Here is a 20,489-nt window from a genome sequence, read left to right as displayed (position 1 = left end):
TATTGAGTTTCATCCTAACTGGTGTAATGCACTATATGCTTTAATTACACTAAATAAAACGACGGAAATTATTACTCTAAAAACTAGTGCAGGTTTTTTTTGTTGTTTGTTGTTTTACATTTTCCTAACTGGTGTAAAGCACTGTATGTAATTTATACATAATAACTGTAAATCTTCTGAAATTCCAAAAATATTTCGCCAGTTTGTTATTATATACGTAAGCATCCTGCATCTTTCTACCCTGTAACAAGGGCAAAAAATAAATAAAAATCACACTTAATTGAAGACCATGGACCGAAATTGAATGTTGCATTGTACCAAACATCACAATAAAAATAAAGTTGCTATGGTTCCCCTCAATTATACAATATTAAATCATACAATTTAACTGTTCGACTAAATTTTCTGGGACACCTGGAAGATTTGCCTTCATTTGTAAACAATTTTTTTCACAGCATATTGGTGAGTTAAAAATGGTTTGGTGATGGCCTTATAACCCTTCCTAGATCGATGTGCGGCAGCAATTGCTTCTCCGAGGTCATGGCTGGTGTCCTTTCTTCTTGGAAACCTGGCAAGTTCAGCTGTTACAGTATAGAGGAGTCCCATTTTTTATGTTGATCTGATTTTGTGTATTTTATAATTGACACAAACACTTATTAATATTTTTTGACAATAGGCATTGCATAACATTACCTTTGACAACCTGGTTAAACCCTAATAGCATCTTGCTTAGTGTGATTCAAAATCTCTTTATTTTTCCATAGTAAGCAACAGTCACTTATTATATTCTAGAACCAGTGTTTTATCACTATTATAATTAAAAGAATAATTATCATCATGAATAGATTGGAATACTGAATTAAAGTATGCATGCAAAATTATGACGTGGTGAATTTAGTGTGACAGAGCATAAAGTTTCTCAGCACTCTTCTCCAGCCGGTCCCTGTACTCCAGGTTGGCGTAGTTACACTTGGGCACTCCCTTCATACCGTACAACAGACCCCAACAGCAACATGCGATGACCGCCGTGCTGTCGCTGTCTCCTGTATGGAACCAAAAAAAGAAACAAATGTACGTTTCACCTTAGCAGTTACATTCTGTGATTCCACACACATATCTAAAAGAAACTTCTTCTTCTTCTTTCGGGTTCTGCTCCCATTAGGGGTCGCCACAGCGGATCATCCGTCTCCATACCACCCTGTCCTCTACATCTGCCTCTTTCACACCAACTACCTGCATGTCTTCCCCCACCACATCCATGAACCTCCTCCTTGGCCTTCCTCTTTTCCTCCTTCCGGGTGGCTCCATACTCAGCATTCTTCTACCAATATAATTCATGTCCCTCCTCTGCACATGTCCAAACCATCTCAATCTCGCCTCCCTCACCTTGTCACCAAAACATCCTACATGCGCTGTCCCTCTAATAAACTCATTTCTAATCTTGTCCATCCTCGTCACTCCCAACGAAAACCTTAACATCTTCAGCTCTGCTACCTCCAGCTCCACCTCCTGTCTTTTACCCAATGCCACTGTCTCTAATCCATACAACATCGCAGGTCTCACCACAGTCCTATAAACTTTCCCTTTCATTCTTGCAGATACTCTTCTATCACAAATCACTCCTGCCACTCTTCTCCACCCACTCCACCCTGCCTGCAGTGGGTGGAGAAGAGTGGCAGGAGTGATTTGTGATAGTAGGGTAATACTAGACATACCTAAAAGAAACTAATCTACACTAAACAGTCTATAGGTTTTGTTTATTTACACTTTACATTTATGGCTTTTTAGCTGATGCCCCCAACCAAGAGCGACTTACAACAGAGCAGTTGAGTTTTAAGGGCCTTGCTCAAGGGCCCAGCAGTGGCAGTTTGGTGGTCCTGGGATTGCACCACTTATGACCTTCCAATCCTCAGTCTAATACCTTAACCAGTAAGCTACCCCCTTATTAGCAAATGTTTACACTGTAAATTTTATTTTGCCCATCTGGATTTTTCCCCCCGAAATGCCTTCTTAAACGCTGGTTTCAAACCATCTGCTTTTCCGTTTTTATCATGTTTGATTGTATTCATTAATCAAGCAAAAGCTGTTAAATAAGTACAAATGCATATTCCATGTATATATTTTCTATATATTCTATAGTCGAGCACAAGAGAAGTTCCTGACCTCCATGGAATCCTGCTCGGCTCATTAGCTCCTCCCAGTTTGATCCCGCCCCCAGGAGGGCATCCAGCGCTATCATCGGGGCATCATGACCACTGCTACCACCCCATCCGGACCAGCTGAAACTTTTGTATGCCTCGTCACGTTCTTCAGGTCCGTACGGCTCAGGAAAGATCGCTGGACCAGTTCCTGATGACAAACCCCTTTTCTCAAGATAACTGATGAAAGAATGTAAGAATTCTTGAATTGACATTAATTTATATCATGTTGGTTTAAATATTTGAAATCCTTTAGGCAAGGAATCTTACTCTGTCCACTTTCTAGTAAAGTATTCCCAGTCTCTTTCAGTCTCATTAACGGCGTATCCGGCTGACCTCACAAAATCCTTTGCAATTGGACAAGCCTCCTTCAGTAAGCCCATCCCCCAAGTCGTGATTGGACGTCGCTGAATGGCATAGGCTGCAAACAATGCAGAAGCCACACCCCCAAGGAATCCAGTTGGATGAGTGTGGGTCATTCTTCCAGTCTCGATAGCAACAGTGACCAATGAGGACAGCTGGTCTGGTCGTGGGTATCTGGTGCAAAGAAATTTTGGTTTTCTTTTTTCTAATGAAAATGTTTTTTCACAGTATGCAGTATATTATTATTGATTCAAACCTCAGACCAATACACATTGCCCTCATGGCAGCTCCACAACCTCCACTTGTTCGATCGTAAGGTATTCTGTAGCCTTCTGGAGATCCTGGCTTTAAGCAGTCCACACCTATAATGGAGCATCAGAAGTATTACGGAAAAAGAATTGTTGTGAACTTTATAGAACAAATCCATGCCTTATCTTTACCATGGATGGTCGACATTCCTGGAGCCCTCTCATACATATCCTTCATAGCCTTTTTGTAATGGGAAGCCACCTCATGCAGCAGCTCCACGTCTTCCTTACCTATGAGACAACAACAGAACATGTTGGCTTCAGGCATATCTTTGGAAAAAAAAAGTTGATGCGGTACCAAAAGGAAGAACCTGTGATTAAAGCTTCAGCAGTTGCCAAGTGCAGCACGGTGTCATCGCTGACCCGCCAATCAGGAAGACTAACATTGATGTTCTCCAATCCACCAAGACTCTGAACCTCCTACAAAATCGAAAGATGGGAATGTGTTATTCTTTGGCAGCGTACTTGATAAACAAGAAATCATGGTTTATCACGACTTTCACAAACGTCATTTGAGGAGCACCTCAGGTCCAAGAACGGCTTCGATATACACTACACGGCCGAAGGTAAAAGGACCATCACTCATACTCATATCACAAGAACACTAGTCAGGAACTGATGTTTGGTGAGGAGGTTTGGGGATCAGTCAGTAGGTATAAAAGTTTCTTCCAAAGATGTCAGTTTGAGGACGTCAGCTGATGCCCCAACCAAGAGCGACTTACAACAGAGCAGTTGAGTTTTAAGGGCCTTGCTCAAGGGCCCAGCAGTGGCAGTTTGGTGGTCCTGGGATTGCACCACTTATGACCTTCCAATCCTCAGTCTAATACCTTAACCAGTAAGCTACCCCTTATTAGCAAATGTTTACACTGTAAATTTTATTTTGCCCATCTGGATTTTTCCCCCCGAAATGCCTTCTTAAACGCTGGTTTCAAACCATCTGCTTTTCCGTTTTTATCATGTTTGATTGTATTCATTAATCAAGCAAAAGCTGTTAAATAAGTACAAATGCATATTCCATGTATATATTTTCTATATATTCTATAGTCGAGCACAAGAGAAGTTCCTGACCTCCATGGAATCCTGCTCGGCTCATTAGCTCCTCCCAGTTTGATCCCGCCCCCAGGAGGGCATCCAGCGCTATCATCGGGGCATCATGACCACTGCTACCACCCCATCCGGACCAGCTGAAACTTTTGTATGCCTCGTCACGTTCTTCAGGTCCGTACGGCTCAGGAAAGATCGCTGGACCAGTTCCTGATGACAAACCCCTTTTCTCAAGATAACTGATGAAAGAATGTAAGAATTCTTGAATTGACATTAATTTATATCATGTTGGTTTAAATATTTGAAATCCTTTAGGCGAGGAATCTTACTCTGTCCACTTTCTAGTAAAGTATTCCCAGTCTCTTTCAGTCTCATTAACGGCGTATCCGGCTGACCTCACAAAATCCTTTGCAATTGGACAAGCCTCCTTCAGTAAGCCCATCCCCCAAGTCGTGATTGGACGTCGCTGAATGGCATAGGCTGCAAACAATGCAGAAGCCACACCCCCAAGGAATCCAGTTGGATGAGTGTGGGTCATTCTTCCAGTCTCGATAGCAACAGTGACCAATGAGGACAGCTGGTCTGGTCGTGGGTATCTGGTGCAAAGAAATTTTGGTTTTCTTTTTTTCTAATGAAAAATGTTTTTTTTTCACAGTATGCAGTATATTATTATTGATTCAAACCTCAGTCCAATACACATTGCCCTCATGGCAGCTCCACAACCTCCACTTGTTCGATCGTAAGGTATTCTGTAGCCTTCTGGAGATCCTGGCTTTAAGCAGTCCACACCTATAATGGAGCATCAGAAGTATTACGGAAAAAGAATTGTTGTGAACTTTATAGAAGAAATCCATGCCTTATCTTTACCATGGATGGTCGACATTCCTGGAGCCCTCTCATACATATCCTTCATAGCCTTTTTGTAATGGGAAGCCACCTCATGCAGCAGCTCCACGTCTTCCTTACCTATGAGACAACAACAGAACATGTTGGCTTCAGGCATATCTTTGGAAAAAAAAAGTTGATGCGGTACCAAAAGGAAGAACCTGTGATTAAAGCTTCAGCAGTTGCCAAGTGCAGCACGGTGTCATCGCTGACCCGCCAATCAGGAAGACTAACATTGATGTTCTCCAATCCACCAAGACTCTGAACCTCCTACAAAATCGAAAGATGGGAATGTGTTATTCTTTGGCAGCGTACTTGATAAACAAGAAATCATGGTTTATCACGACTTTCACAAACGTCATTTAAAGAGCACCTCAGGTCCAAGAACGGCTTCGATATACACTACACGGCCGAAGGTAAAAGGACCATCACTCATACTCATATCACAAGAACACTAGTCAGGAACTGATGTTTGGTGAGGAGGTTTGGGGATCAGTCAGTAGGTATAAAAGTTTCTTCCAAAGATGTCAGTTTGAGGACGTCAGTTCAAACCTTCCCTTCCACACCGTAACCAGCTAACATTTACAACCTTTCAACTTCTACACAAAATATGAAAATAGGGTCACAGGTGTTGTGGCGAGTTCGAGTCTGGAGTTTCTTTTATCATTTATTCCTTAAAAAAGTCATTAGTGAAAATTAGTGGATTTTTTTTATTTAAATTTTTTTTATGAACACTTTAATGCTGAAATTGCATACAGGAATATCTGTGAAAATTTATTAGTGCATTTAATTTTTATATTACATCAAAATTCACATACATATATATATATATATATATATATATATATATATATATATATATATATATATATATATATAAAATACATTTCAGATTACTTTTTTTTTAAAAGTACAATGTTTTCTTTACGTTTTAGGAAACTTTTCGTCGTTTTCTTTGGCCTGAATTGTATGAAAGCCATATATATATATACGTTGGAGATTGAAAATAAAATGGGCTACAGTCAGAATCACATCAAACGAAGCCTCACATTCCTGGAAAGTCTCTCTAATAACCAAGTCTACGGTAAATATAGTCAGAGTAAAAAAAAAGTCAGAATTGCGAGAAAAAAACAACGGTAAACTTTATATTATATATATATATATATATACAGTACAGACCAAAAGTTTGGACACACCTTCTCATTCAAAGAGTATTCTTTATTTTCATGACTATGAAAATTGTAGATTCACACTGAAGGCATCAAAACTATGAATTAACACATGTGGAATTATATACATAACAAAAAAGTGTGAAACAACTGAAAAATGTCATATTCTAGGTTCTTCAAAGTAGCCACCTTTTGCTTTGATTACTGCTTTGCACACTCTTGGCATTCTCTTGATGAGCTTCAAGAGGTAGTCACCCGAAATGGTCTTCCAACAGTCTTGAAGGAGTTCCCTGAGAGATGCTTGGCACTTGTTGGCCCTTTTGCCTTCACTCTGCGGTCCAGCTCACCCTAAACCATCTCGATTGGGTTCAGGTCCGGTGACTGTGGAGGCCAGGTCATCTGGCGCAGCACCCCATCACTCTCCTTCTTGCTCAAATAGCCCTTGATGCCTTCAGTGTGACTCTACAATTTTCATAGTCATGAAAATAAAGAAAACTCTTTGAATGAGAAGGTGTGTCCAAACTTTTGGTCTGTATATATATATATATATATATATATATATATATATATATATATATATATATATATATATATATATATATATATATTTTATAAAGTTTACCGTTGTTTTTTTCTCGCAATTCTGACTTTTTTTTTACTCTGACTATATTTACCGTAGACTTGGTTATTAGAGAGTCTTTCCAGGAATGTGAGGCTTCGTTTGATGTGATTCTGACTGTAGCCCATTTCATTTTCAATCTCCAACGCTTTCTGGCACTACAGAGGAGCTGCCAGATTGGCTATAAACAAGTCAGGATTGCGATAAAAAAGAAGGTGAAATTAGGCAAACTTTATGTGGTGGAAACGGGTTTCGATATGAATCTTCTTCTCACCCCTCCATTTCTTCATTCTGCAGCGTGTTTTTACCTGTACAGAACGCTCCAGAGTTTAGCGGGTGGTGCGTCGGTAATAATGGTCCGTGGGGAAACACAGTTCTCTGTGTGTAGTTAAAGTCTCCCCGAATGGAAATACTTCAGTAAAGATACGCAAAAAAGTACTTAAGTACAGTAATGAATTATATTTACTGGGAATAATCCTAGTATACAAGTAATATTTTATAGACTATATAACGAATTTAAGAAGCAGGACATTAGTAGTAATCATATATACAAATACCTTTTGGATTCGTGGTCCGGAATAAACAAACTCCCAGCGGAAACCGAGGGCATCCCCCACGCCGCTCAGCACCATGCCGGCCTTGTAGTGAGCGACAGTCGCAGGACTGGAAAAGAGAGCTATAATTAATATAATTCTGAGTAATAATTTATACTGAGACCCCAGTGAATGGCATTAAAAATAACCGTGTCCATGAAAATAGCGAACACAACCGATCGATTTTACTGTTCCTTGAGTTCGTAATGAATTCTGTCTCTGTTCTGAATGTTTAATTTCAGTCTTTCCTCATAAGTACAAGCATTGAAAGACCTTTTCCACCCTAAAATCAGGTCAACATTCTCAGTGTCTGCCATTTCACATGAGAAAGTGTCTAAGCAGCTAGCTAAATGTATAAATTATTCGCCGGTCACGGGGTCCAACAGTCTCCAAGCCGTGCTGATTGTTTAACTCCAACATTGCGACATAATTTGCAAATGCAAGGTGCTTAAAAATTATAATTATATATATATATATATATATATATATATATATATATATATATATATATATATATATATATATATATTCTGGTTCTTCAAAGTAGCCACCTTTTGCTTTGATTACTGCTTTGCACACTCTTGGCATTCTCTTGATGAGCTTCAAGAGGTAGTCACCTGAAATGGTCTTCCAACAGTCTTGAAGGAGTTCCCCGAGAGATGCTTGGCACTTGTTGGCCCTTTTGCCTTCACTCTGCGGTCCAGCTCACCCCTAAACCATCTCGATTGGGTTCAGGTCCGGTGACTGTGGAGGCCAGGTCATCCACATCACTCTCCTTCTTGGTCAAATAGCCCTTGATGCCTTCAGTGTGATTCTACAATTTTCATAGTCATGAAAATAAAGAAAACTCTGAACTCTATGAGAAGGTGTGTCCAAACTTTTGGTCTGTACTGTATATATATATATATATATATATATATATATATATATATATATATATATATATATATATATACACTGCCTATTAGTGTTTATTCAAAACAAAAAAACATATGTTAAATCATACATTTTATCTTTTTGCTAATCATTGTTTCTAAAAGTCTCTACTTCCAGGAGCTAACAATCCAAATTTCGATCCACTAGCCAATGAGAGAAAAGGTGCTGTAATAAGTCCCTCCCCCACTTGATGTTTGCACCGGATGTTTGTATATCGTAAGGGAGACAATGTGTAACATTTTTGAGATTGTTACATTATTGGGAAATGTTTGAGACGGTCAATCAAGTAAAAGAAGGCGGGGCTTTTTATCGTTCGCTGAGTTTAGGATGAGTGGCTTACGAATAACATTTGACACGGCTTTCTAATAGAAACGTAGTAACACGCAATGTTACTGTTAACGTGAAGAATAAAAAAGAATTTTATGAATTCATTTCCTTTGAGTATATTTGTTGGTCGGAAACTGAAATTAAGGAACTCCGTTGCAACAGTGTGTTTATATTAAGATAGAGTAAAATAATTATTCCGGCACGATCCTCTAGTGGGGGCAGGGCTTATACCAGTTATATACAGTCATTGCTTACAAACTAAACAAAAATTATTCGAGTTGTTAATTAACATATAACGTTTCAATATTCTCATATGACTTAATACTTGATGTTCCGCTTCCAGAAGGCAAAATGAATGCAAACGTGCAGATTGTGAATAAAAAAAACTTGAAATTTACTTAAAATACATACCAGAGAATGTTGCTAGTTTTAAGATCACATTGAACTGTTGCTCTCTGAACTCATTATTCTCAGTATCAGACTGATTTTCTTCTCTCATTGTATATATATTTTTTTACTTGTATGTAAAATAATGATAGCTCTACATTCCTTCCTTCCTTCCTTCCTTCCCTCTTTTCTTTCTACCAACCTACCTTCTTTTCAAGCTACCTACCTTCCTTTCTTCCTTACTTCCTTCCTAACTACCTTCCTTTATTCCTTCATACCTACTTAATTTTTCCCATCCCTTCTACCTACAGTACCTACTTTCATTCCTACCTTATTCTCATCCTTCTTTCCTACCTACCTACTCTCTTTCTTTTCTTCCTTCCTTCCTACCTACCTACCTACCCTCCTCCTTTTCTACCTACCTACCCCTTTCCTTCCTTCTTTCCTACCTACCTACATACCCAACCCCTTTTGCTCCTACCCTCCTTCCTTCCTTCCTTCCTTGGTACCCCTCTTTTCTTTCCATCCTACCCACCCTTCTTCCTTCCTACCCCTCTCTTTTTTATCCTACCTACTTTCCTTCCTTCCTACCCCTCTCTTCTTTTTATCTTACCTACTTTCCTTCCTTCCTTCCTTCCTTCCTACCCCTCTCTCTTCTTTCCATCCTACCTACCTTCCTACCCCTCTCTTCTTTTCATCCTACATACCCTTCTTCCTTCCTTCCTACCCCCTCTTTACTTTTCATCCTACATACCCTTCATTCTTACTTCCCACTCTCTTCTTTCTATCCTAACTACCCTCCTTCCTTCCTTCCTTCCTTTCTACCTACCCATTGTCCTTCCTTCTTTCATACCTACCCTCCTCCTTCTTACCTTCCCCTTTCCTACCTACCTTCCTCCTTCCTTCTTTCGTACCTACCCACGGTCTTCTTTTTCTACCTAAATGTAATCCTTTTTTCCTACCTACCCTCCTTTCCTTCCTTCATACATTTATACCCACTGTCCTTCCATCTTTCCTACCTATCTACATAATTTCTTTCCTACTCTCCTTCCTTTCTTCCTTTCTATCTAGCTACTTTTATTCCTACCTTCCGTACTCCATTCCTTTCTACCAACTTAACTTCATTTCTTCCTTTTCTTTTCCCCCTACCTGCCTATGAAGGATTGTTTCTTTCTTTTGTTTCTTTCTTTATTTTTACTAGGAAGTCCCACTGAGCTCACTGATCTCTTGCACATGGGAGAGTCGATCAGGGTAGTAGCCATTTTTTTTTGGAACACCACCAAAAACAAGAGAACAGGAAGAGGCTCATAGTGAGCAGTTTCTAACCACTGGAGGTTCTGTCATTCACACTGGTCCTGTACAAAACAAATGTGGAGCTCAATTACATGTACATAAACAAGAAATATTATATTTCTGACTACTATTTAGGGAAAAGTTGTTTCGCAGGAGATCCAACCAATCACATGCCAGCAAATCAGTCACGCGCTTTACATTGGAAATACGATTTTGGGTTTTAACGAGTACGATTCGATAAAAAAAAAACAACAAATAAATAAACAAATAAATCAACCGATTTGTTCAGGATTGAATCAGCATCAGTAGTTGAAGAGGGAGAAGCCTCACCTTTTCATGTTGACACTCTCTTCCGGGTTTTTTGCCATCTCTTTTCCTTCGTATTAATCACACAAACTCTTCCTCTTTAATAGATTTCAGGAAATGTCAATCTCACTCACACACACCCCACACACACACACACACACACACACACACCCAGACCCAGATCTAGGAAGTCTACAGGAAAACGAAAGTAAAGCCATTCTACGTCATTACCACACACGCCCACTAGATGGCGATGTGTCCTTAATAAATAAAAAATAAAAAGTCCAATAAACAGCCCAGAACTGGAGAGAGCTACACGTGCACTCTAAATAAACATGAGTCATTGTGTGTGTGTGTGTGTGTGTGTGTGTGTGTGTGTGTGTGTGTGTGTGTTTGTAAGATTCACATTTCCTGAAATCAATCCAGGAGTGCGATTTTGTGCGATTAATACGAAATAAAAACCTTCAACACAACACATGTTTAGTCACAACGTCCTGTCTTTGCTCGGATAAAACAAAAAAGTTTAAAATTGAGCACCTGAATCCGCCACGATGTGCACATCCGGCAATTAAAACCGTCCGTGTGGAAACATAGCAAAAGTTCCGTTTGGTGTCCTGATGATTTACGTCATTTAAAACACCATCATGACTTTGGTTTCACTGTAAATTAACATACATTTGCATAAAGCTCCATATTTGTCAGTGGACATGTTAATTAGAGTATTAAAAACTTCTTCATTTAAGTTGCATTTAGAACATATTTAAAAAAATATAGCGTCCTTATGTCCGATTCCAAACACGCCAAAGCGAGCGTGAGGTAATATCACTGTAACACCTTTGTGCCCCACGATTGGTCGGTTTCATTCCAAACATGACCTTAGTCTACTTAACACTTAGGGTAGTTTTGTTACCAGTGGCAATTTCTGGTGACGAGATAAAAAAATGGGTAAAAATTAAATGGCTTGCTCTGATGTCACAAGTCTGCGATTGGCCGGTTGAACGGAATGTAAGCTCCACCCCTTTGCCGTTTAAATTTTTCCCATTTATTGCGAGGATTTACATTTCTTTTGTTCATTTCTCCCCAGAAATGTTCCCCTTAAATTCATTTTATGTAAAGTTTTTTTTATGATCCTTTGAAAATTACAGATGATCCATGTATACACGTATTCACATACATGTGATATTTATGATTCTGCATGATTCATACTTTTTAATTTTTTTTTTTTACATCTGCTACATTTATTTTCACAGTATTTCTTTTTTTTTTTTTTAAATGGTCCATTTAGGTTTACATCTTACATCTTTTACACGATTCATCTTTTCCACATCTGATTCCTGCATTTTTACATCTGAATTTTATTCCTGTATTATTATTTGTTAATAAGAATTTTAGCAAAAAGTTTAGGAGAAAAATTCTAAATGATCTTTAAATTTAGTCTGCAAATAATTTTTTTCCCTTTATATTTGTGCTATTTGGCTTTTATCCAGAGCGACTTACATTTATCTGAGTTATACAGTAGATAGATTAATGGTGACCTTCCAGTCATAAGTCCAAAATCTTATTCGCTGAGCTCCCACTTTCCTACTTTATATGTAAATTGAGCTAGCTTGCTAGTAGCCTGAACCGCTAGTTAACACGGTTAGCTCTGTGTTTACATTTACATTTTGTCAGACGCCCGTATCCAGAGCGACTTCCACATGAGAAGTTAAGGGTTAAGGGCCTTGATCAAAGGGCCCCAGCAATGGCGGGTTCATGGTGGGGGATTTGGTGGTGGGGGATTTGAACTTGTGACCTTTCTAAACTACTATTGTATGGTTAAGATTTATGCAAAACAGGCACGTTCTGACGTCACAAGTACAAGTCAGGCGGTTGAAGCCATCGTAAGCTCCACCCCTTTGGCGTATTCAAAACGATCACGTTAGGGCCTGGAAATAAAAAAAAAAACTGGAATCGGCTTTTAGCTCATTACAGAGCGGTCACCTGAGAACAATTCCAAAGAGACGTGAGGTGAATGAACAAGACGTGATTCGTTGGACGTCCTGCAGGTTCCTCGTTTCACACTGTGAAGATGATGAATGAATAATTTAGCCAGCCAAAAGATTTCCACCGAGACTGCTCTTCCCCCTGCCAGCCGATCGCCCCCACAGCAGATGCCGAGAAGATGCACTCCGATTAACAGTTACTACGATTACATCAGGGGAATAAAACAAACCAAATAAACTGCTCTCAGGATTTTTCTTTCAGGTCCACTGCCAGGTCACATGATTCTACACCGTCAGAGGTTCAGTATGTGATGGTTTATTGGCCGATCGAATGGAACTTGTTGAAGCAGCACGGCTCTTTGTCGTTTTCAGGCACTTTACGTCTCGTGTTTTTAAACGTTTTTTTACATTTATTGCGAGAATTTTTTTTTCCAGTTCATTTTTTCCCACAGAAATGTTTCCTCAGATCTTTTTTTGTAAACGTTTCTTATGATTCTTTGAAATGTACAGATGTTCCATGTATTTTTACGTGATATTTATGACATAATTCTTTAACATATTCATTCATTTACACGTGATTTTCTTTTTTCTTTTTATAATTTTTTTTTTACATCTGATACATTTATTTCCACAGCACTTCTTTCTTTCTTTCTTTCTTTCTTTCTTTCTTTCTTTCTTTCTTTCTTTCTTTCTTTCTTTCTTTCTTTGTTTCTTTTTTTTTTTTTTTTTACATCTGATTCATGTGTTTTCTCATCTGAATTTTATGGATTTAATTATTTTTCCATGTGATTTTACATTTGACTAATTTATTTCCATATTTGATCTTTTATTCTTTAATTCTTTTTTTTTTACAATTTTTTTTACATCTGATACATTTATTTTCACAGCACTTCTTTCTTTCTTTCTTTCTTTCTTTCTTTCTTTCTTTCTTTCTTTCTTTCTTTCTTTCTTTCTTTCTTTCTTTCTATCTTTCTTTCTTTCTTTCTTCCTTTTTTTTTTTTTTTTACATCTGATTCATGTTTTTCATCTGAATTTTATGGATTTATTTATTTTTTCATGTGCTTTTACATTTGACTAATTTATTTCCATATTTGATCTTTTATTCTTTAATTCTTTTTTTTTTTACAATTTTTTTTACATCTGATACATTTATTTTCACAGCACTTCTTTCTTTCTTTCTTTCTTTCTTTCTTTCTTTCTTTCTTTCTTTCTTTCTTTCTTTCTATCTTTCTTTCTTTCTTTCTTTCTTTCTTTATTTCTTTCCTTTTACTTTCTCTCTTTCTTTCTTTCTTTCTTTCTTTTACAAATTATTCATTTCTATTTTCCTTTCTTTCTTTCTTTCTTTCTTTTTTTTTTTTTTTACATCTGATTCATGTGTTTTCATCTGAATTTTATGGATTTAATTATTTTTCCATGTGATTTTACATTTGACTAATTTATTTCCATATTTGATCTTTTATTCTTTAATTCTTTTTTTTTTACAATTTTTTTTTACATCTGATACATTTATTTTCACAGCACTTCTTTCTTTCTTTCTTTCTTTCTTTCTTTCTTTCTTTCTTTCTTTCTTTCTTTCTTTCTTTCTTTCTTTCTTTCTTTCTTTCTTCTTTCTTTCTTTCTTTCTTTCTTCCTTTTACTTTCTCTCTTTCTTTCTTTCTTTCTTTCTTTCTTATTCATTTCTATTTTCCTTTCTTTCTTTCTTTCTTCCTTTTTTTTTTTTTTACATCTGATTCATGTTTTTCATCTGAATTTTATGGATTTAATTATTTTTCCATGTGCTTTTACATTTGACTAATTTATTTCCATATTTGATCTTTTATTCTTTAATTCTTTTTTTTTTTTACAATTTTTTTTACATCTGATACATTTATTTTCACAGCACTTCTTTCTTTCTTTCTTTCTTTCTTTCTTTCTTTCTTTCTTTCTTTCTTTCTTTCTTTCTATCTTTCTTTCTTTCTTTCTTTCTTTCTTCCTTTTACTTTCTCTCTTTCTTTCTTTCTTTCTTTTACAAATTATTCATTTCTATTTTCCTTTCTTTCTTTCTTTTTTTTTTTTTTTTTTTTTTTTACATCTGATTCATGTTTTTCATCTGAATTTTATGGATTTATTTATTTTTTCATGTGCTTTTACATTTGACTAATTTATTTCCATATTTGATCTTTTATTCTTTAATTCTTTTTTTATTTTTAATTTTTTTTACATGTGATACATTATTTCCACATTTTTTTCTTACTTTTTTTTTGTCAAATTATTTATTAATGTTCAAATTAACTATTATATATTTATTAATTAATTATTTCTTTCTTTTCTTTTTTTTTTTTTACAAATGTTTTCTAAAAACTAAACATGCAATTTCTAAAAAAAACATTTATTTATTTTTTAATTATTATTACATGTGATTTTTTTAATGTTCACCTCATTTAATGTATGATTTATTTTCACTTGATTTATACGTATGAATGAATTTTTTCCCTCTTCAGAAGCTTCATGAAACTGAAAGGAATGTTTATATATATATATATATATATATATATATATATATATATATATATATATATATATATATATATATATATATATATATATATAATCAATCAAATATTTATGAATTTATCAGCTAAGACAGGGACGTCTACTTAATTGTTAGAACTTAAACAAAGATGCATCTCTTTGTATATCTTGGATTGTTTACCCTTCAGTGATTACCTGAAAAGTACTTGGATTGGCCTGGCCATAAAATAAAACACCAGCAATCTGCCTTCATTATGAGCTCCTCCATTAGCCGAGCAGTGAACCCACTCAGCGCCGCTAACTGTTCTCGAGCCCATTTTAGAAGAATCATGGGTCGGCCTGTGCGGGAGAAACCGATTCTGCTTTTTGTAAATGTCAAGAGATTTGTAACATAAAATTACATTTTCAAGCACAGAAAAGCAAGGACCAATATTGTGCTGCAAGTGTCTTGATGAGGGACTGTGTAAAATGTAAATTTCGTTTGGAATCTGGATAACCTCATAGTAGATATATACAATCTTAAATGGAAATTAAGAACGTTTTAAATTTGATGGCAGCAACACTTCTAAAAAACATCAGTACTGGATACCTGCGATCTTCAGATCACCCTTGTCCTGAAATCTGATTTGTCCAGATTTGTAGAATATTTGTACGATATTATGTACAGTCTTTTTGCAATTTGAGGATAAGGAACATTACTCTTAAACTGACATTTTGAAAAACTATGTTTTCTGTGTTCTATTGTGAATGAAATACGAGGTTTGCAAACCAGCAGTTTCTATTTAAATTTTTACTCGCCGTTGTTACTCTCTTCTCCTCACCCATAAGGTTTGCGACAGCTATGGATTTCCACCTGTTTTCGGATCAAAATTCTAGAAATCGACGATCCGATTCCGTCCTAGAGAGCAGGATTTGACTGTGCAATCACCCGAGCTTTAGCACAGAGGAAAACAGATCTCAGGCCTGAATGATGCCTACCAAACTTGTAGAAAGACTTCCAGGACCCAGAGCCCCGTCTTCTGCTTGCCTTCATCGGTCTGAGTCAGATTGAGTGATTGCTTCTTGATGACTTTCGACACGCTCGAGCTAAGAAAAAACTGTTTGAGATGTGAGATTGCAGCTCTTTTCATCGCTGATGCTGTTGCTTTTATTTCATCAGGGGACGCTGTTAATGTCGCTCCGCATAGCACCTGCAAAAAAGAAAAAAAAACAATCGAAGCACTGCAGTCATGATCTGGATGGGTTTTCCAGGTCCCTCTCTGTTGCCTAGCAACTGGGCTAGTGTGGGGGACTATAGTGCGGAATCCTGTATATAAGACACATGTTATATCCTGTTATATAGTGTTTGGATCAGTGCTGTAACTGTTGAAACGAGACAGTGTTATATCCAGAAAAAATTAAAATAAGAAACTTTTATGGTTTTTGAGCCACAAGGGCATGAGTAAAGTCAGCTATTGATGTAGGTAAGGTGAGGAGGCCTGGGGTGCAGTCAGCATTCACATTCATCCCAAATGTGTTCAGTAGGTTTGGACTAGTTTGGTATAGCAGGAGACATCCTCATGGAGATGGCTTTGTGCACAGGTTTGGGTCTCATCGTTCAAGTGAATGAGAAATTTAATGCTACAGCATCCAAAAACGTCCTGTACAACTGCGTGCCTCCAACTTATGGTAACAGTTTGGGGAAGAACCACATTAAACCCACGGAAGATGACGAGAGATCAGGAAGACCTTCGACGAGGGCAACGGCGAAAATTTAGAAAATATTCGGCAACTTGTGCATAACGATCGCGGGAGAATAGTCCCGCACCCACCCTACTCTCCAGATTTGGCTCCTGCAGACTCGTCCCGAAGATGTAGCTCCAGCTCAAAGGTCGATGTTTTTGACACCAATCACACCCCTATTGGTCCACTAGCAGTTCTGTGATTTTTCAGGAACTCAAATGGTCACTGGCTGAGATCGAACAAGTTGACGATGACTAAATCGAGGAAGAAAAGACATCTGAACACATATTATTGCTGTTCTATCTCCCCATGTGATGAGGTGAATATCGATGCTTCCCCTAGAGATGATGCATGTAGGCAGTGCAGTTGTGGCTACAGTGAAAGGAGACCTATTGAATTGTATTCATTGGGTTTCTTGCGTTAGTAATGGCGTACATTCTCACTGTATGAGATTGCTGTGATGTAGCGCTCTGTTTACTGCATTTCTCTACAGTATTGATGGTTTCTATCACATCTCACTGACACATTATTAATGTATGATTATATATGTATTAATCACGAGTTAACTCATGACAATCGCGCGATTAATCGCGATTAATTCTTTCAATCGATTGACAGCCCCTTGTTTTAATATGTGGTTTTAACACACGATTCATGTGTTATACGTGAGTTCTAACTTATAATTAACGTGTATTGCATGCGATTCCAAAATAAATCGTGGGTTTTAAAACAGGTTAAAAAAGAATGTGCGTTTAAGTTGCGATTAATCGAGCTGAAATATTTAAAACAATTCACAGCCCTAGTTTTTATATGTGGTTTTAACACATGATTCATGTGTATTACGTGCGATTATAACACATTATTAACGTGTATTGCGTGTGATTTCAACACTAATCATGGGTTTTAGAACAGGTTAAAAAAATGTGCGTTTAAACTGCGATTAATCATGAGTTGACTCACGCCAATCGTGCGATTAACTGTGGCGAAATCTTTCAATCGATTGACAGCCCTAGTTTTTATATATGTTTTAACACATGATTCATGTGTATTACATGTAATTATGACACGTTTGTATATAACATAAGATTATGACATTTGAATGCATTTTTACATGGGATTATGACACATTCATGTGTATTACATTGGATTATGACACATTATTAATGTATCCACATGATGTATTACATGATTCAAGTACATGATTCGTTTGTTTTTACATGGCATTTTAACATTTTTGAGTTGCGATTAATCGCGAGTTGACTCACGACAATCGCACGATTAATCGCGACGAAATCTTTCAAACGATCGACAGCCCTAGTTTTTATATGTGGATTTATGGGTATTACATGTGATTATGACACATGTATGTATATTACATTGGATTATGACACATTATGCGTGGTCTCGTTTGAATAGTCCTAGAATCAGAGGAAACCTTTTTCCCGTAGTAAAAAACACAACATTTTTTATTTACAGCATAATCCGAGTAAATAAGGCAAGGTGTTTATTATTCTTCATATCTGTTTAGCCCTAGTGGACAAGAATGGAGAGAGTGGTCTTTACTGCTAGACCCTCGAATTGTGTGCATGAGATAAGGAATGGAATGTGGGAAAGGTATCCCGAACCAAAAAGAAAAAAAAAACACCACTGAAACTGTAGATTGCAAAAAATAGCACAGAGTCTGTCACTTAGACTGAGGTGCCATTATTGTAACTACAATTAGTGACAACTAGAGTGAGAGAGGAGAGAGAGAGAGAGAGAGAGAGAGAGAGAGATGAAACCTTGCTCTGAGGCTCAGCATCTCACGATACTGCAGATCGAGTGAAGAGGGGTGAGAGAAAACCGAAGGAGGGGGAGGAAGAAAAAGATAGAGGGAGATTAGAAATAGTCTCACACATACAACACAACACAAGACCACACACTCTTCAGGAATTTCTCTTTCTTTCTCTCTCTCTCTCTCTCGCTGTCTCTCTCTCGTCCTTTATTTCTCCCTGCCGTTTCTTTTCAACGCACTTTTGAATTCCTCTCGTTCCCTTTTTTTCTCTCTCTCTCTCTCTCTCTCTCTCTCTCTCTCTCTCTCTCTCTCTCTTTTTCTATTGTAACTCGGTTGCTGAGGCTGAATCCGGATGAAGGCTGAATAGACGCATCATCCCTCGTATCTCTCGTTCTTTTGCCACCTGTGCGCCGGAGTTCAGAAGTTTCACACTTTAAAGAGGTAAGAACGAAGCATCGCGTGTTTTTAAGCACGTTTTTTTAAGAATTCTATGACATGAAAGTAGGAAATAATGATTTGGTATTACAGCTATGAAAAAAAAAGGCAGACCAGAGAGTCACGACTGAATTATTTTTAATTAATTTTCGACAAGATTAACGTATTTTATATTTCGACACGAATTGTTTGTGTGCTCACATAATTCAAATAATACGGTCATTTATTTTCACTTACTGGTTTGATCCAATTCTTTTATCACGTTATGATGACACATTATTCATTCATTTTTATTTATTAGATTTTTATTTTTTTTTCATTTACTTTCAATTATAATTTTGACACGTGGTTCAATCATTGTCATTGTGATTTTCACACGTGATTATGATACGCAATTCATTTTTTTTTTTTTTACCAGGTTGAGATTTCAATTAAATCCAGTTTGATTTGCAGAGAGTTTTTTTAACAATCAACATTGTCCCAAAGCAGCTTTACAGAGATAAAGAGATTATAAAGTTAGAATGTATAAGTTTACTGCATATAAGTTTATGGATATGCGGTGGTTTAAAAAAGTTTCAAGACTAACGGCATAACTGGTGACCAGACGTGTGTTCCCACGTCTGCGATTTAATTACAAAGTTAGAACAGAAATCAAACGTGAAATTCTGTGTGAAACCGGGCGACGTCGGAGACGTTTGACATGACGTACGTTAGACGTGTCTCGACTAGTCATTCGAGGTGTTTCGATCAAAGCCGGAAGACGATGAGAGATCAGGAAGACCTCCGATGGGCTCGAACCCCTGGCAACTCATGCATAATGATCGCCGGAGAACATGGAACAGGAAATGTGAAATATTCGTCACGCTGAAAACAACCGGGCATGAAAACACACACTTCACCTGTGTTCTGAGCTGCAAGGCATCGGGAGAAAAGCTTCACCGATGGTGATTTTTAAACGCACGACGATGACAAAAGAAAAACTCTCGAGAGAAATAGTTGTGAAAGGAAGGAGGAAGACAGTGAACAATGACTTTCTTGGTAGGCTACTGTTTAGATACAAGCCGTGTAACAGACACTGTCTTTCATTAAAGCCTGTGTAAAGTTCATTAGTTTCAGTGTAGGAACCTGTGGCTTATAGACAGGTGCGGCGTTTTTATGTTCAAAATAAACATCTTTGTCAAATTCAGTGGATGCGGCTTATATATGGGTGCGCTTGATAGTCCGGAAATTACGGTAGTACTTTCTTGTAAACAGAGCCAGTCTCGAAACGTTCTGATACCACCTCGTACAAATCCCTGAGATTGTATGAGGAAGAAACCTTGAGATTAATCGGTCTCTGAGGGAAACCCATCCTCATCCTCGACACCGAATATCCCCCAGTGATGGCTCTTAAATGCAAACTATAATCCTAAGCCTTTGTTGTAGACTGTATGTATTAATTACATTTCGATTTCAAAGTTCGTTGCTCAGTAACTTCATAACTTCATTGAACTCCATCCAGACGCAGTGATAAATCAGGCAGTTCACATGGTTTCTATTAGACCAATGATATAACTGTAGTGAATATGACCATCGTTATGCATTATTATCAATTACGGTGGAGTATCAAGTCCTCGTCTTCGCTTCGCACTTCTCCC

The 20,489-nt window shown here is 37.3% G+C and overlaps 2 protein-coding genes across 4 annotated transcripts in view; one reads left to right on the top strand and one right to left on the bottom strand.

Moving 5' to 3' along the window:
- Positions 1-729: 729 nt before the first annotated feature.
- On the bottom strand, positions 730-10,630 carry LOC124388883 (protein ADP-ribosylarginine hydrolase-like). 3 transcript variants are annotated; one of them, XM_046853971.1, is made up of 8 exons: positions 10,453-10,630; positions 7,144-7,249; positions 4,960-5,068; positions 4,781-4,879; positions 4,597-4,702; positions 4,243-4,509; positions 3,938-4,152; positions 730-1,043 (listed from the first exon to the last, which is right to left on the bottom strand). In XM_046853971.1, the coding sequence occupies exons 1-8, from the start codon at positions 10,488-10,490 to the stop codon at positions 895-897; spliced, it is 1,089 nt and encodes a 362-aa protein (XP_046709927.1). In that variant the 5' UTR covers positions 10,491-10,630; the 3' UTR covers positions 730-894. The 3 variants fall into 3 exon arrangements, with proteins under 3 accessions (XP_046709927.1, XP_046709928.1, XP_046709930.1); XM_046853972.1 differs by lacking the exon at positions 10,453-10,630 and adding an exon at positions 7,797-7,854; XM_046853974.1 differs by lacking the exons at positions 3,938-4,152; positions 4,243-4,509; positions 4,597-4,702; ... (2 more) ...; positions 7,144-7,249; positions 10,453-10,630 and adding exons at positions 2,164-2,378; positions 2,469-2,735; positions 2,818-2,923; positions 3,002-3,100; positions 3,181-3,479.
- A 7,777-nt stretch (positions 10,631-18,407) lies between these two features.
- Positions 18,408-20,489, top strand: part of LOC124389183 (double C2-like domain-containing protein alpha) — a 43,485-nt gene continuing 41,403 nt past the window's right edge. Inside the window, exon 1 of the mRNA XM_046854496.1 lies at positions 18,408-18,858. The gene's annotated coding sequence lies outside the window, so the exon portion shown is untranslated. The remainder of the gene's footprint in view (positions 18,859-20,489) is intronic.

This window comes from Silurus meridionalis, chromosome 7 (assembly GCF_014805685.1).
Source record: "Silurus meridionalis isolate SWU-2019-XX chromosome 7, ASM1480568v1, whole genome shotgun sequence".
Lineage (NCBI taxonomy): Eukaryota > Metazoa > Chordata > Actinopteri > Siluriformes > Siluridae > Silurus > Silurus meridionalis.
This window is presented reverse-complemented; position numbering and strand designations above follow the sequence as displayed.